The sequence below is a fragment of the Hemicordylus capensis genome, chromosome 1, assembly GCF_027244095.1.
Source record: "Hemicordylus capensis ecotype Gifberg chromosome 1, rHemCap1.1.pri, whole genome shotgun sequence".
Classification (NCBI taxonomy): domain Eukaryota; kingdom Metazoa; phylum Chordata; class Lepidosauria; order Squamata; family Cordylidae; genus Hemicordylus; species Hemicordylus capensis.
The window spans coordinates 225633011-225646475 of NC_069657.1; the positions used below are offsets into that span (position 1 = coordinate 225633011).

Below are 13465 nucleotides of genomic sequence, written 5' to 3' on the forward strand. Positions count from 1 at the left end.
AAACTGCAGTGTGTGATGAAAAGCTAAATTGTGGTAGATATAATTGGAAATCCTGATATGCATATCAGGATTCATGTAGATGAATCTGTAAAATCACATGGTTTAAAAAATTTCAGGACACCTTTTTGTTGCCGTATGGGCTTCAGGATACCTAGAACTCTCCAATTGTTGTGCATATTTGAATAGCCTTGGGGGGTTTACTAGGTGATTGATAGGCTTGCTCTCCTTCTGAATGACAGGAGAACACTTCCAGTACTGGAAAGTAGACAAGATAAAGAGACCTTTCTCCTTGCCCAAGCTCTGCTTTCTTTGTTTGCCTGCCTGCAAGACCTGCAGTTGAGGTTGACTAAAGCTGCTATTCTCTGAAATAAACTTTATTTGCTCTGGGTAATGGTTTTTGGTGAAAGCATCATGTCCTTTGTATTAAGACTCAACTTCTTCCAAGCTAAGGTGTCAATGAGCTGTTATTTCTAATGGTGTGAACTTTTTAATAATCTTAGAGATTTCCAGATACAGCCCCCTAATAAAACTTAGATCTATTGATTCTATTCACACTCCCCAAGCTGTTAATCTTTCAAAAATATTTCATGTATATTGGGAGAACCATACATGTTCAAGGATATAAACATGCTAGCAGGCACAGTGGAAGTAAACAGCGATTTTTCCCATCTGATCTTGCAGAGCACAGAATTCTCTGAAACCCCTTCTCCAGACAGTGATTCTGTAAACTCTGTGGAGGGCCATTCCGAACCGTCATGGTTCAAAGACATCAAGTTTGATGACAGTGACACGGAGCAAATCGCAGAAGAAGGAGATGATAACTTGACCAGTGAGTTTCCATGTCCCCTTCTTAGAACTACCCTATCAAGTGAAACATGTTCTGCTTTGCTTTGCCTGCAATTGTAGAAATAAAAGCTCTGTCTAATAGTTTTTAAAGCAGATACAGTATTTTCTGCGCAGTTTGCTAGCCTCTCCCCCTTCAAGGTTTCAGAATTGGCTTAAGCTCTTTGCACTGTAACTGTATGGGTGTGATTGTCTAACAGCCACTCACCTCTTAAAATGAGCAAATGGCCTTTAGAAAGCAAACACAGCCACCAGCTATATGAAAATACTCTGTCTGCCTGTCTGTCTGTCTCTCTCTCTCTCTCTTCAGCATTGCACACTGGGCTTTGTTTAATTAAGACCATTTCTCTCCTCTCCTTTGATACCCTCATGAATACCTATTATTTGAACCCACCCCCTTTCCTTCCCATATCTTCTCCCCTCACCCAAATCAAAAAGATTCTGCCAGCCCTAGCAAGCGTACCTCAGTCAGCAGCTTCCAGTCTGCCATGGACAGCGACTCAGCTGCTTCCATCAGCCTGAACGTGGAGCTCGACAACGTGAACTTCCATATCAAGAAGCACTCCAAGTACCCACATGTGCCCCCTCACCCTGCCGACCAAAAAGGTACGAGCTAGCTATCACTTGGAGTGGCACGTGATAGAAAGCAGGGCTTGGATAACCAGTTGTGTCAATACCAGCTCTTGCCCTCCTCTCTTCTCTCCCTCCCCCCTGCCCCCCCCCATTTCTCTTTTATCCACATGTCTTCCTCTTGCTTTAGGGAACTTGGAATTGAGTTGGTATAGACAGTTGACCAGTATTGTGTGCCCAGGTTCTCACAGAGCTCTTCTTACAAAGGAGGGGTTTGTCATTCCAGACTGTGGGTGTTTGATACTGAATGCAATTATAAGGGTGAGCCCACTTGGGAGGGACCATATTCCTGCTACACGTGGCCCTCGTTATTTGCAGAGCTTCTGTTCCAGCCTACAACCATGGATAATAAAGCCATGAGTTGATGGAATTGGGGGTTAAGTTCCTAGAGCCTAAAAAAGCCCCCCCCCGCCAACGCAGAAATAAAGGGAATAAAGCACAGTACCTTGCTTTCCAGGTCTCTGCTCTCCAGAAAGGACCACTCAAATCCTCCAAATTTTTGAGAATTTTCTCAAAAGTTCTTGGGTGATTTTTAAAGAAAGAGCTACAAAATGGCACCATGCTGCAAAGTGGTGGCTGGAAATGACACCGGAAGTTATTTCTGGCCATTCAGGAACCTAATTTTGCCTATTTTTTAAAAACCATGGATAATGAGGTCAGGTCTATATTGCCAGACTGCTGATACGCACAAAGGCGTATCACCAAAGGCTGGGACTGGGGAGAACAAGTGCCACTTAGATACTTAGTGCTGGCTTGGAACATGCCAGGCTGGGTTTGATGATCTATTTTACTTCAGATGTTCGTCACCTTTTTATGGATAAGGTGCTTGGGAGTTTAACTTCTCTCTACTTTAGAGGTAGAAATCAAAGTCCCCAGTCCTCCCCCCCTCCCCCTCCTCCTCCTCTTCTTCTTCTTCTTGGTGTTGAGTTGCTTAATACTGCTGCTGCTCTTGTAGCAATACCGATTTAAGATCATATCCATCCTGATCTTATTTATTTAAAAGTATGAACACAAGTAAGCTGTGTTAGTAACACATAATCAGTCTTTGTGTTTGCTTATTTCATTCTCTCCTCTTATCTTCTTCTTCTCCAATTACAAACACTAAAACTCTAACAGATGAAATATTGTTTTCATCTGTTTTCTCTAATGCTACTCCCTGATAAAAGCCACAGTGGAATGCAGGGTTCTTGTTTTTTCCTGAAAAGGAAGTATAAAGTGCAAGGTAAATTTCTGTTTGTGTGCACCCTAGTTGGAGAGAGAAGTGAGATATTGTACTTAGCAGATGGCTGAACTTCTCCATATGTAGTAACATATGCAACAGCTTCTGCCTACTAAAATTTTATGAAGTGCTATCTGATGAAACTAACCATGAAGTAACTGTAGTAAAAGGATTTTTTTCTGTTTGTGAATTAACATACTTTAACTTTTTTCAACATTGCATGTCAAAAATATATATTGAATAAAACGTTCTCTTGGCATTCATAAAGAGAACAAAATGTGAATGTCCAATATTTCCTACATTTCATGTGGAATCTTGGACTTAACAGCTATACAAACATTGCCAAAGTACTTAAGGAAAGGGCAGATTCGTGCCATGTATCTTTCTGGCAATTATTTTGAGTAATAATTGTCTATTAGAGTTTTCACTGGAATAAAAAATGAGTGTCTCTGTGAGGCAAACAAAATCTTATAATGGCCATCTTCAGTGAAATCAGAATGGTGCTTCCTTTTTTGCTCAACTTGTATGTGGCATCTAAAAGCAGCTTTCAGTCACCATTGCTTTGCCACAAGATGGTAATCAGTAGCCTTTGATATTACTCACTACCACCTAGCCCTAAATGGCTTAGGACTGGGTTCCCTGCCTTTTTGCATGATCCCCACTGGACATCAAGATCATCTAGAGAGGTCCATCTCCATATGCTGCCAGCCCATCCGGTGGTGACTTGGGAGCGGGCCTTCCCTTTAGTTGTTCCTGGGCTGTGAAACATGTTTCCTATAGACATTTGTGGTTTAACATCTTTACCGGCTTTCAAAAGAGCCTTTAAGACACTTTTTAAAGCCTGGCTTTCAGTAATATCTGAATGTTTTAAATTGCTGTTTTAACTGTTTGTTTTATTTTGTCTTTATTGTGTGTGTGTTTTGTGAACCGCTTAGAGCCTTTGGAGTCAGGCAGTATATATATAAAGATATAAAGCAAAGATGTTTGCTTTGTTCATTTGAGTGGTAACCTTTATTTTAAGCTTTAATCAGACATATCTGCAAAGGTGTATTGAAATGTGTTGAAATCCAGATATAGTGCCACTAGTGATTACAAGAAGGAAAAGTAGTAATGAGAACTGTAGATAATTTCTAGAGGTGCAAAACATAAATTGAAATATAAGTTATCTTCTGGCGCCAATCAGATCTTGTGGATTTGCCACTTCAGAGAGGTAAGCCTTGTATGTCAGGTGGCAAGTCTGCCTGTTGAGATAACCCCAGTAGCAGCAATTGCTTCCCTCTAGAACAGGGGTGTCAAACTCAAATTGTGTGGTGGACTGGATTTTATTCCAATGCACCTGTTGGCGGAGGTGGGGGCACACAGCCTCGTACCAGCTTCCGGCACCCACTGCACGCTACCTTTTGTCTCCCTCCTTCTCCACCCTCTTTCTCTCATTCTCTTCCTTCACTCTCCCTTCTTCCTCCTTCCCTTGCCATTTAAATTGGCTGAATGCACTACTTTTTACACCAGAATATGCTCAGGGAAAATTTAATATCTTGTTTTGTATTTCTAGAAGAAATTCTGAACATAACCATCACATTCTGTTACTGCTCAATGGATTTTTAACACTCATTAATCAGATCAGTAATTTCAAAGCAATATCATGCCCCAAGAAAAGCAAAAACCCCTGCACTCAACCTTCTTTCCTCCTCTCTCTGTTGCTCAGTCTTTTTCTTCCTTTCTCCCTATCTGCTATCTGGGCTGCCAGATAGGGATATGTGCACAGCCCGGGGTGGGGGTGGGGAGGGAATACCACTTCTACCACCAGGGACAGAGGGAAGAAAGAAGGCAGCCTGTGGTGGGGATGGGGTGAGAGAAATGCTGCTGCCGCTTCTGCCATTATTCTGAGGTGGTAAGAGAATTGTCCTAGGATAATGAGTACTTAAAAAAAAAATTGGCTCAGGGCGGTTTACATCAAAATAAAAACAATTACTATCAATTAACAATTAAAATCACAACTAAAAAGGTCAATTCCATGCAAGGGATCTTTAGGAAGGGGATTGAAAATAAAACTGCTAATATTATAATGCCCTTATATAAAACTATGGTGCGGCCACACTTGGAGTACTGCGTACAATTCTGGTCACACCATCTAAAAGAGGACATTGTAGAACTGGAAAAGGTGCAGAAGAGGGCAACCAAGATGATCAAGGGCCTAGAGCACTTTCCTTATGAGGCAAGACTACAACACCTGGGGCTTTTTAGTTTAGACTATACTTTCAGGGATCATTTCTATAGTGATCACCTGGAGAAGCGCATTCACTCGTGCCCGGTCCTGGGGAGACATGATAGACGTCTATAAAATCATGCACGGCGTGGAGAAAGTGGATAGAGAGAAATTTTTCTCCCTCTCACATAACACTAGAACCAGGGGTCACCCCATGAAATTGATTGCTAGGAAATTTAGGACCAACAAACGGAAGTATTTTTTCACATAATGCATAATCAACTTCTCTGCCACAAGATGTGATGACAGCCAGTAACCTGGATGGCTTTAAGAGGGGTTTGGATAACTTCATGGAGGAGAGGTTTATCAATGGCTACTAGTCGGTGGGCTATAGGCCACCTCCAGCCACAGAGGCAGGATCCCTCCGAATGCGAGTTGCAGGGGAATAACAGTGGGAGAGAGGGCATGCCCTCGACTCCTGCCTGTAGGCTCCCAGTGGCATCTAGTGGGCCACTATGTGAAACAGGATGCTGGACTAGATGGGCTTTGGGCCTGATCCAGCAGGGCTGTTCTTAGGTTCTTAAATCAATTAAACAATTAAAATCATTTAAACATTAAAATCATTAACATTAAAATCATTTAAAACCACCATTAAAATTTAAAATCATGAATCTAATTAAAAGTCTGGATGAATAAATGAGTCTTCAGTGCCTTTTTAAAAGTTGCCAGAGATGGGGAGGCTCTTATTTCAACAGAGAGCGCAGGAGCAGCCACAGAGCAGGCCTGTTCCCGAGTGGCTGCCAAACGAGTTGACAGTAACCTCAGACAAACCTCTCCAGGTGCTCTTTACAGGCGGTTGGGTTCATGGTGAAGAAGATGTTCTCTTAAATACCCAAGGCCTAAGCTGTTTAGGGCTTTAGATGTAATAGCCCGCACCTTCTATTTTGCCCAGAAACTTATCGGCAGGCAGTATAGTTCTTTCAGCACAGGAGTAATGTGGTCTCTCCTAGATGACCCAGAGACTAACCTGGCTGCTGCATTCTGGACCAACTGTAGTTTCTGGACTTCATACAAAGGCAGCCCTACATAGAGCACATTGCAGTAATCCAGCCTAGAAGTTACCAGCAGATGTACCACTGTTCTGAGGTCTTTCATCTCAAGAAATGGATGCAGCTGGCATATCAGCCAAAGCTGATAAAAAGCACCTCATTTATAAGGAAGCCTGGGATTTGGCTTCAGGAAGATTAATTCTAACTATTCTGTCACATGCCCGGGCTTGCAACACTCTGTTCTAACTGTGCAGGCACGCCGGATCACCTCACATTTCTTAAGGGCCACTGGGCCGAGCAGTCAAACCCAACGGCTGCTCCTGCTCCACTTGATGCCGCCACCACGGGGGTGGGGGAGGCCTGCTCAGCTCACCCCCCACAACCCTCCATACCCCGGCCGTGCACATGGTGGCTAGAATTCAATAATTCTGCAAGGCAGCAGGGCAGGGGTGGTGTGGCAGCAGGAGCCCCCCCCCCCCGGCCTTTGGAGATTCTCCTGGACCTGGGAGGCCATGGACCAGGGCCCCAAGGTCCGGGGGTAAGAGCGTCTCTGTGATAGCGTTACAGCTTGCTTTTATGCATGCTTACCGGGAACCAAGGCCCACTGAACTTGGGGGGCTTAGAACCGAGACCTTAGCATTAGAGCTGTGCATGAATCCGATTTTACATATTTTTAACCTTTCAATAATTTTTTACGATGAATATTTATATATACTGCTTTTCAACAAAAGTCCCCACTGCTTGCTTGCTTGCTTGCTTGATTTATTTATTACATTTATAAATCGCCCCATCCAGAGCCTCTGGGCGGGGTACAACAACTTTTTAAAAAGACATAAAACCCACAATTCAAACAATGCTAAAATCAATATTAAAACAATTCAAAAATGATGATTAAAACTATGTAAAACCAATTAAAATACATTTAAAAACAACAATAACTTGGCAAAGAGGCACCTTTCAACATGGTGATTCTCTTTATTTAGCTGGGGGAGAGTAACTGGCCCTATCCACCCCCCAGCACAGTACCTCCGGTGTCTGTTGCTGTTGTCTGTCCTATGCTTCTTTTAGATTGTGAGCCCTTTGGGGACAAGGCTCCATCTTACTTATTTATTATTTCTCTGTGTAAACTGCCCTGAGCCATTTTTGGAAGGGCAGTATAGAAATCAATCAATCAAATAAAATCTGGTTGGGCCACTGCAAAGTAGGATGCTAATCTAGATGGATCTTTGGCCTGATCCACCAGGGCCCTTCGGGTGGTCTTATATAACCTTTCACTACCCTAACATCTTCACAGTTCCCTCTCGGAGCCCCTCCTCTCCATGGGGCAAGCAAGCGGAATCAAACTTATGACTATTTAAACATCATCCAAATCAAGGGACACATAGTCCTTGGCTTCATGCAGAGGCAGCCACTCTATGGAGAAGCTGAGGGGGAGGATTCCTCACACATCTTTCAAGCCGTCACTGGGGCTCCCCACAGCTCTGCTTCCCTTTAAGGGCTCTCTGCAGTGTTGTGCATTAATTAGACTGCTCTACACCAAAGTAAGTGGTAGGGGCAGGCATCTCTTTGCAGGGCCAGGAGCAACGTGCATGTGATCTAGCTTCAACACTTCAAAGCCAAATTTTTGTATAGGCCTAGTTATGACTAGGACATAGCGCAACTGTGCAAGTTAAGTGTTATTTTGGGATGGAGGGAGCAAAAGCAAGCCTGTAATCTTTCAGATGTATGTCACATTAAGTGGCGCAGCGGGGAAATGCTTGACTAACAAGCAGAAGGTTGCCGGTTTGAATCCCCGCTGGTACTATATCAGGTAGCAGTATTTCAGAAAGATGCTGAAAGGCATCATCTCATACTGCGCGGAAGGAGGCAATGGTAAACCCCTCCTGTATTCTACCAAAGAAAACCACAGGGCTCTGTGGGTGCCAGGAGTCAAAATCGACTTGACGGCACACTTTACTTTTTACTTTACAGGATATCCAAGATCCAGAGAACAGCACAAATTCAGCATGCCCAAAGTGGGATTTAGCCTTGTGTTTGTTAACCCCCATCCATGCTACACAGTGATTCTCTTCAAACTGAAGGGATTTTAAAAACAATATATGATGTCTGTCATGGGGGACTGCTTTTCCAAATAAAAACCTCAAAAATGCCCAAGGGCTTGAGAGCATGCCTAAAACAGTTCTCTGGATCCTGGCCAAAACGTACAAAGATCAGAACCAGGGTAATGAAGAGCTAATTGAAATTAAATTAAGTGTATCCAGGAATACAGCGATACCCTTGGGAGTTCATAAAATATGTTAGCGCACATATCAAATATACACATAACCTAATGTGCACAAGTACACATCTATTTACATAGATAGATATGATAAAATAATAAAATAAAATAATTAAATCTTATCCCAAAAGAATCCTGTGGGGCTTATAGAGACGGTTTTTAAAAAAAATAATAATAATCTCCTGTTTGCCCATTACTTTTGTGGGTTGGGTAGTTGGTAGCACCCATCATGCCCTACCACCCAACCCACTTTGGTGGCCCTAGGGACCTACCCATGGGGAACAATGGGGTGTCTTGACTTTCCTTATTGTTCCCTATGGCTAAAACAAGCAGAGTGCACAGATTTTGCAACCCTGCCCTGAAAAACACTGCAGAACAGAAGCACACAGTCTCTCCCAACACAGAACACATTTTGCCAAACATACTGTCCAGAAATGGCCAAAAAAGAATCATTGACCCAGAATCCACTGCAAGCCACAGTGCCTGCCCTGCAGTAACACTGGCACAAGTTGCTCTCTCTCACACAATTATGATTCCTTACTTCAGCACTGCAGTAGTTGTCACAGCAGCACCCTTAGCAGCCAGCAAGCATAGCCATAAGCCTCAAAAAGAACTGTCTTCAGCCACATGTTGACTGAGTGCAACTTGCAATGCAGAATACAGATTGCAGACCAGACCAGAGGAATGAGTGAAGCACAAGTTAGTCTCAAGGCCAGACATGGAGCTCATCACAGCAATCACCAGGAAATATGACACACAGATGCCACAACACCATCTCACAAACAGACCAAACCACAACTCAAACACAGGCAGGCATCCAAGTCCTGCCTCTGTCAATCTGAGATCCAGCAAAACCAGATAGTTGTTAATATAGCAACAATAGTACAGTATATTATAATTGATGCTGAGAAAATAAAACTACAAAATCATAACTTTCTTGATTCCTTCCTTCCTCCTCTCCGGAGGTATCCTCTTCAAGGGCACTCCAAAGGCTCTCTCTGCCTCCCCTCTCCAGGCCCTTTGAAAACATTTTGAAATTTCCTCCCTTTTTTGTTCCCCCTCCCTCCACCCAGCCAGTGGGGGCACGGTTGTCCATGACAACACTTGATTACAATTGATAATCAAAAAGACATTGCAAAAAGCCAAGCAAAAGCCATTGTAGCTGAGGATTCTGGGAGTTGTAGTCAACAACATCTGGGAATCCCTGTTAGAGTGAGCAAAGGTCATGAAGGGTGGTAACTACCATACAAGAGCAGACCTGGTAACATTATACTCTTCTTTTCACCATTTTGATTAAGTGCCGTCAAGTTGGTGTCAACTCTTAGCAACCACATAAATTATCTCCAGGATGATCTGTCTTCAACTTGGCCTTTTAGGTGTCTCAGGGGTTCTTTCATTGCTGTCGTAATCGAGTCCATCCACCTTGCTGAGGGTTGTTGTCGTCTTCTCTTTCCTTCAACTTTCCCCAGCATTATGGACTTCTCAATGGAGCTGGGTCTTTGCATAATGTGTCCAAAGTATGATAGTTTGAGCCTGATCATTTGTGCCTCAAGTGAAAATTCTGGATTGATTTGTTCTATGATCCATTTGTTTATTTTTCTGGCTGTCCATTGTATCCTCAAAAGTCTTCTCCAGCACCAAAGTTCAAAAGCATCAATACTTTTTCTGAGATCTGATACCATACTTCTAAAAATAATAGAACCTGATGTCCAGATATTTTAGATAAGTAATACCTTTTTAATAGCCACCTTAAGTGACTATTAAAGAAAAACCATAGGGCTCTGTGGGTGCCAGGAGTCAAAATCAATGACGACACACTTTACCTCAATACCTATTTAAGGCTATCTCTAACTACTCTTTCGAATCTGTTTGAGAGTGGATGCAGAAAATAAAACAAGGTGCAATAAATAGTGTAGTATCAAAACTAATAGAATGTGTTTTTTACAGCATGGGGTGTATGTATATGTGTGTGCATACACCCACCCACCCCAGATTTGTGCACTCGTAATTCTACATGATATACAGAAGTAATACTGGAGCCACTTTGGATCTTTCATGGACTGCTTTGAACAGTTAGTGAAAGAGGAAGTGAGTTGTGCTTCTTCCATAACATGCAAGGGGGTGATGTGCTTCCCCAAGGGGAAGTTGTCCCAGTGCCTAGAGCATTTGTCTCTCCCTACTCCTTTGTGTGTTGTGGTGGAAGCTTGACAAAGGGAAGTGTGAATCACTTGCACTTCTGTTCTAGCACTTTTTATAACGTGAGGGGAAACTCTTAAATACCCAAGTGGACAGAATCAATTGAAAGAAAAAACCACTCCTACAGTAATTACAAAAGTCTTAGGAATATTTTAACTAAAATTTGCAGGAATCTATTCCTTATCTCCCCATGCTCAGAGATTTCCAAAACTGGAATCTCTCATGGTGCTCAACATGGATGTTGCTAGCTGACCTGTCCTAAAACAATGTGTTTAAAAATACTAAAGTACACAGGAACTTTTGCTTATAGATGCATAATAGGAATTTAATACCTTATAAAACATTTTCCATATTTTTAATGCATTTGATAAAACAACATTTGTAATTGTGATCACTTTGCTGTGCCAGTGATAGAATAGGTCAGTGTTCATTCTCAGTGTTGGGCTTGTTAATTTTTCTATCTTTGTGGCTGTTTGTCCAACACTCTCTGAGAAGCTGAGGACTGAGGATTACTGCCAAGTTCTGGAATAGGAATTGGTTGAGGTTTTTGGAAGCTTGATCAGTATGCAGGTGTGACTTGCTGAGGAATGGAACTGAGAGAGAATCTGTTTTGCCCTAAAAAAAACAGATCAGATGGAGGGGCACTCCCATTAGCCCAGGGGCTTTCAGAGGAAGGAGTGCATACACAATGTAGTGGCTTATTATATTCAGATACCTCCTTCAGCCACTGCTTTTCTTATTGGGGCATAACCATTCTAGAGTAGCAGGGGGATGCATGGAATTGGATATTTCTGCAGCCAGTTTGGTTGTTAAAGCAATAATCAGTTTGTGAAAACGAGATTGTAAAACGGATGGTCTGTAAATCAGGAATGACACTCATGGCTATGAAGAGTTAACTAACCAGCCAGGCTCTTCGCATAAGAAAGTAAGTTGTGCACTTGTGTTTCATCTAGATTCCTTTTCGTGTTCCAGATCATGATTGCCCGCAAATTAGGCCAATTTTCTGATATAATGTTGAGAACCTGAGTCCAATTAGTTGCATAATGCATTCTTGGGGAATAGTCTCCTGGACATCAGTTGCTTGTTGGGATGGAGGTAGAGGGGGTGGGGGTAATTCATGTGACGAGCCTTAAGCTCCAATACTATAACTTCTTATGACTGGCCAGCCCACCCAGTCCTTCTCCTGTCTGAATCCTTGCTTGAAGGGCTGGACTTCCGGTAGGAAATCCCTTGAGACATTCGGCAAATAAGGAATGTACAAATAAGAAAGGTTTTCTATTCAGTTTCTTTTTCAAGCTGGTTCCACAGATGGGTTAATGTGGTGTTTGGCCAACACGTGGACAGAACAAGAAAAGATGAGAAGATATTCTTGTCTTGGCTTCTTGGAGTTGTTACTACAACAGTGACTAAATATATGACATGAGTCATAATTTTTCTCTCTTATGGAGTGGGTGTGTAAGCCATATAATTATACTAGCCTCACCAGCACAACCTGTCACTTCTTTGTCTTTCCCTCCCATCTCCATGTTTTCCTCCTCTCTCCTTACAGAGTATTTGATTGCCGACAGCGGAGGGCAACAGATGATCTCAATAAGTGACGCTTTCATCAAAGGTAAGCTGAATGAGTGTCTCTCACCTCCACCCCCCACCCTCATTCCCCAGTAAATAGTCTGGTGAGTGAACATTTAAAGAGGGTTTTTTCCTTCCTGGTAAAACAATTAATGTGTACAAATACTAGAGTGGTTTTCTTCAAAGTCTAATGAAATCTGAAAGTCTCTGCCACAAGCCTGTGATTATAGCAAAGCATTGTACTCCTTTCCCCTCTGCCTTCCTTTGTTTTGTGGTCTGTTCTTTCAGTTTGAGTGAATATTCTGCGTTGAGCTTTTCTTTGTACACAGAAGCAGCCCCTTGATGCTCCTTTTAATTGGAGACTTCATGTGCTCTCCTTGCCCCTTGCATGATACAGCTGAACTTAATTTTCTGTTTCTGGGTCTCATCAGATGGTGATAAAACTAGGTAACAAGCAACATGGGTTGATAGGAAACCTGCTCCCTCCACATTTGAAAAAGTTAGTAAAGTTGTTCTGTTGGAGTTCATTTAATTGAAAGAATGTCTTAATAAAATGCTTTGGAAGTAGTCATTTTTGTCATGCCTTTCAAGTCTCTACTGTGCTTTTCTTGTTCCTTTAAGAGCCAAATGTACTGAAATCTGTTGTGAAATGATTCTGAATTTTTTAAACTGCTGGAGATAGCTTATTTTGGCAGCACACGCAGTATTGCTACAAATGGTTACTTGGAGGTAGGGATAGTCCTCTCCCAACCCTGCTTGAAATTCATCTGAATTCAGAGGTTGCTATTGCACTTCTAGCCTATCCTGCTGAAAGGACAAGGAATCTCTACTTCGCTTCTCCCATCTGCTCCTCATGAGGGTTTTCAGAGCACCAAAAGAACAGGAGGGACACAATGGCATTGCTCACCCCTTCACTGCCTTACTTCATTGTGCATCTCACAGAGTAGTCCAGTGGTGAGAAGCCCTCTGTTTGTATTGCCTAGTGAAACCGCTTGTGGGGGGCGGGGACAGGGTGGATGGATACTTGCTACCTGCTGTCTATGCAAATAAAGGATATTTTGAGGATTCTTCTCTCCTGCTGATTGGATTGAATCTGTGTGCGTACTTATTACCAGTCCCTCCCATTTGTGACTGGGAGAGTTTAGGGGATGATGGCCCAGCTCTTTAAATCTTGTGCTCAGGGCTGCAGAAAAATGTGGCTGAAAGATACAAATAGACAACTAGGAGACGCATTCCCTATGCAACGGTGCCCTTGGAATGGACAATGGCAGTGTTACTTTTCATGGAACAGTTGTCTCTTAAGAACAGTGCATTAACTTACAGTTGACGCGTGGTTCTGATATGAAAGATGCTTGGATTCATTTTTATGTAAAAGCAGTTCAACTGGGCTTTAATCTAGGGAATAATTTGCTAGTTATGATCCAAAAGGCATTCCTACTAAATCTTTGGGAAAGTCACATTCTCCAAGGAGCTTA

General features: G+C 42.5%; 1 protein-coding gene across 7 annotated transcripts in view; it reads left to right on the forward strand.

Annotated features, from left to right (window-relative positions):
- The window catches only part of PIKFYVE (phosphoinositide kinase, FYVE-type zinc finger containing), a 121726-nt gene that overhangs the window by 53249 nt on the left and 55012 nt on the right, over window positions 1–13465 (forward strand). For 6 of the 7 annotated variants that reach the window (XR_008312919.1, XM_053282805.1, XM_053282804.1 and 3 more), the window contains 3 exons: window positions 682–829; window positions 1282–1449; window positions 11971–12033. Coding sequence is in view for 6 of the 7 variants with exons in the window: in XM_053282805.1 (XP_053138780.1) it covers window positions 682–829; window positions 1282–1449; window positions 11971–12033 (379 nt within the window). In the remaining variant the exon portion in view is untranslated. The remainder of the gene's footprint in view (window positions 1–681; window positions 830–1281; window positions 1450–11970; window positions 12034–13465) is intronic. The other variant, XM_053282806.1, reaches the window with a different exon arrangement.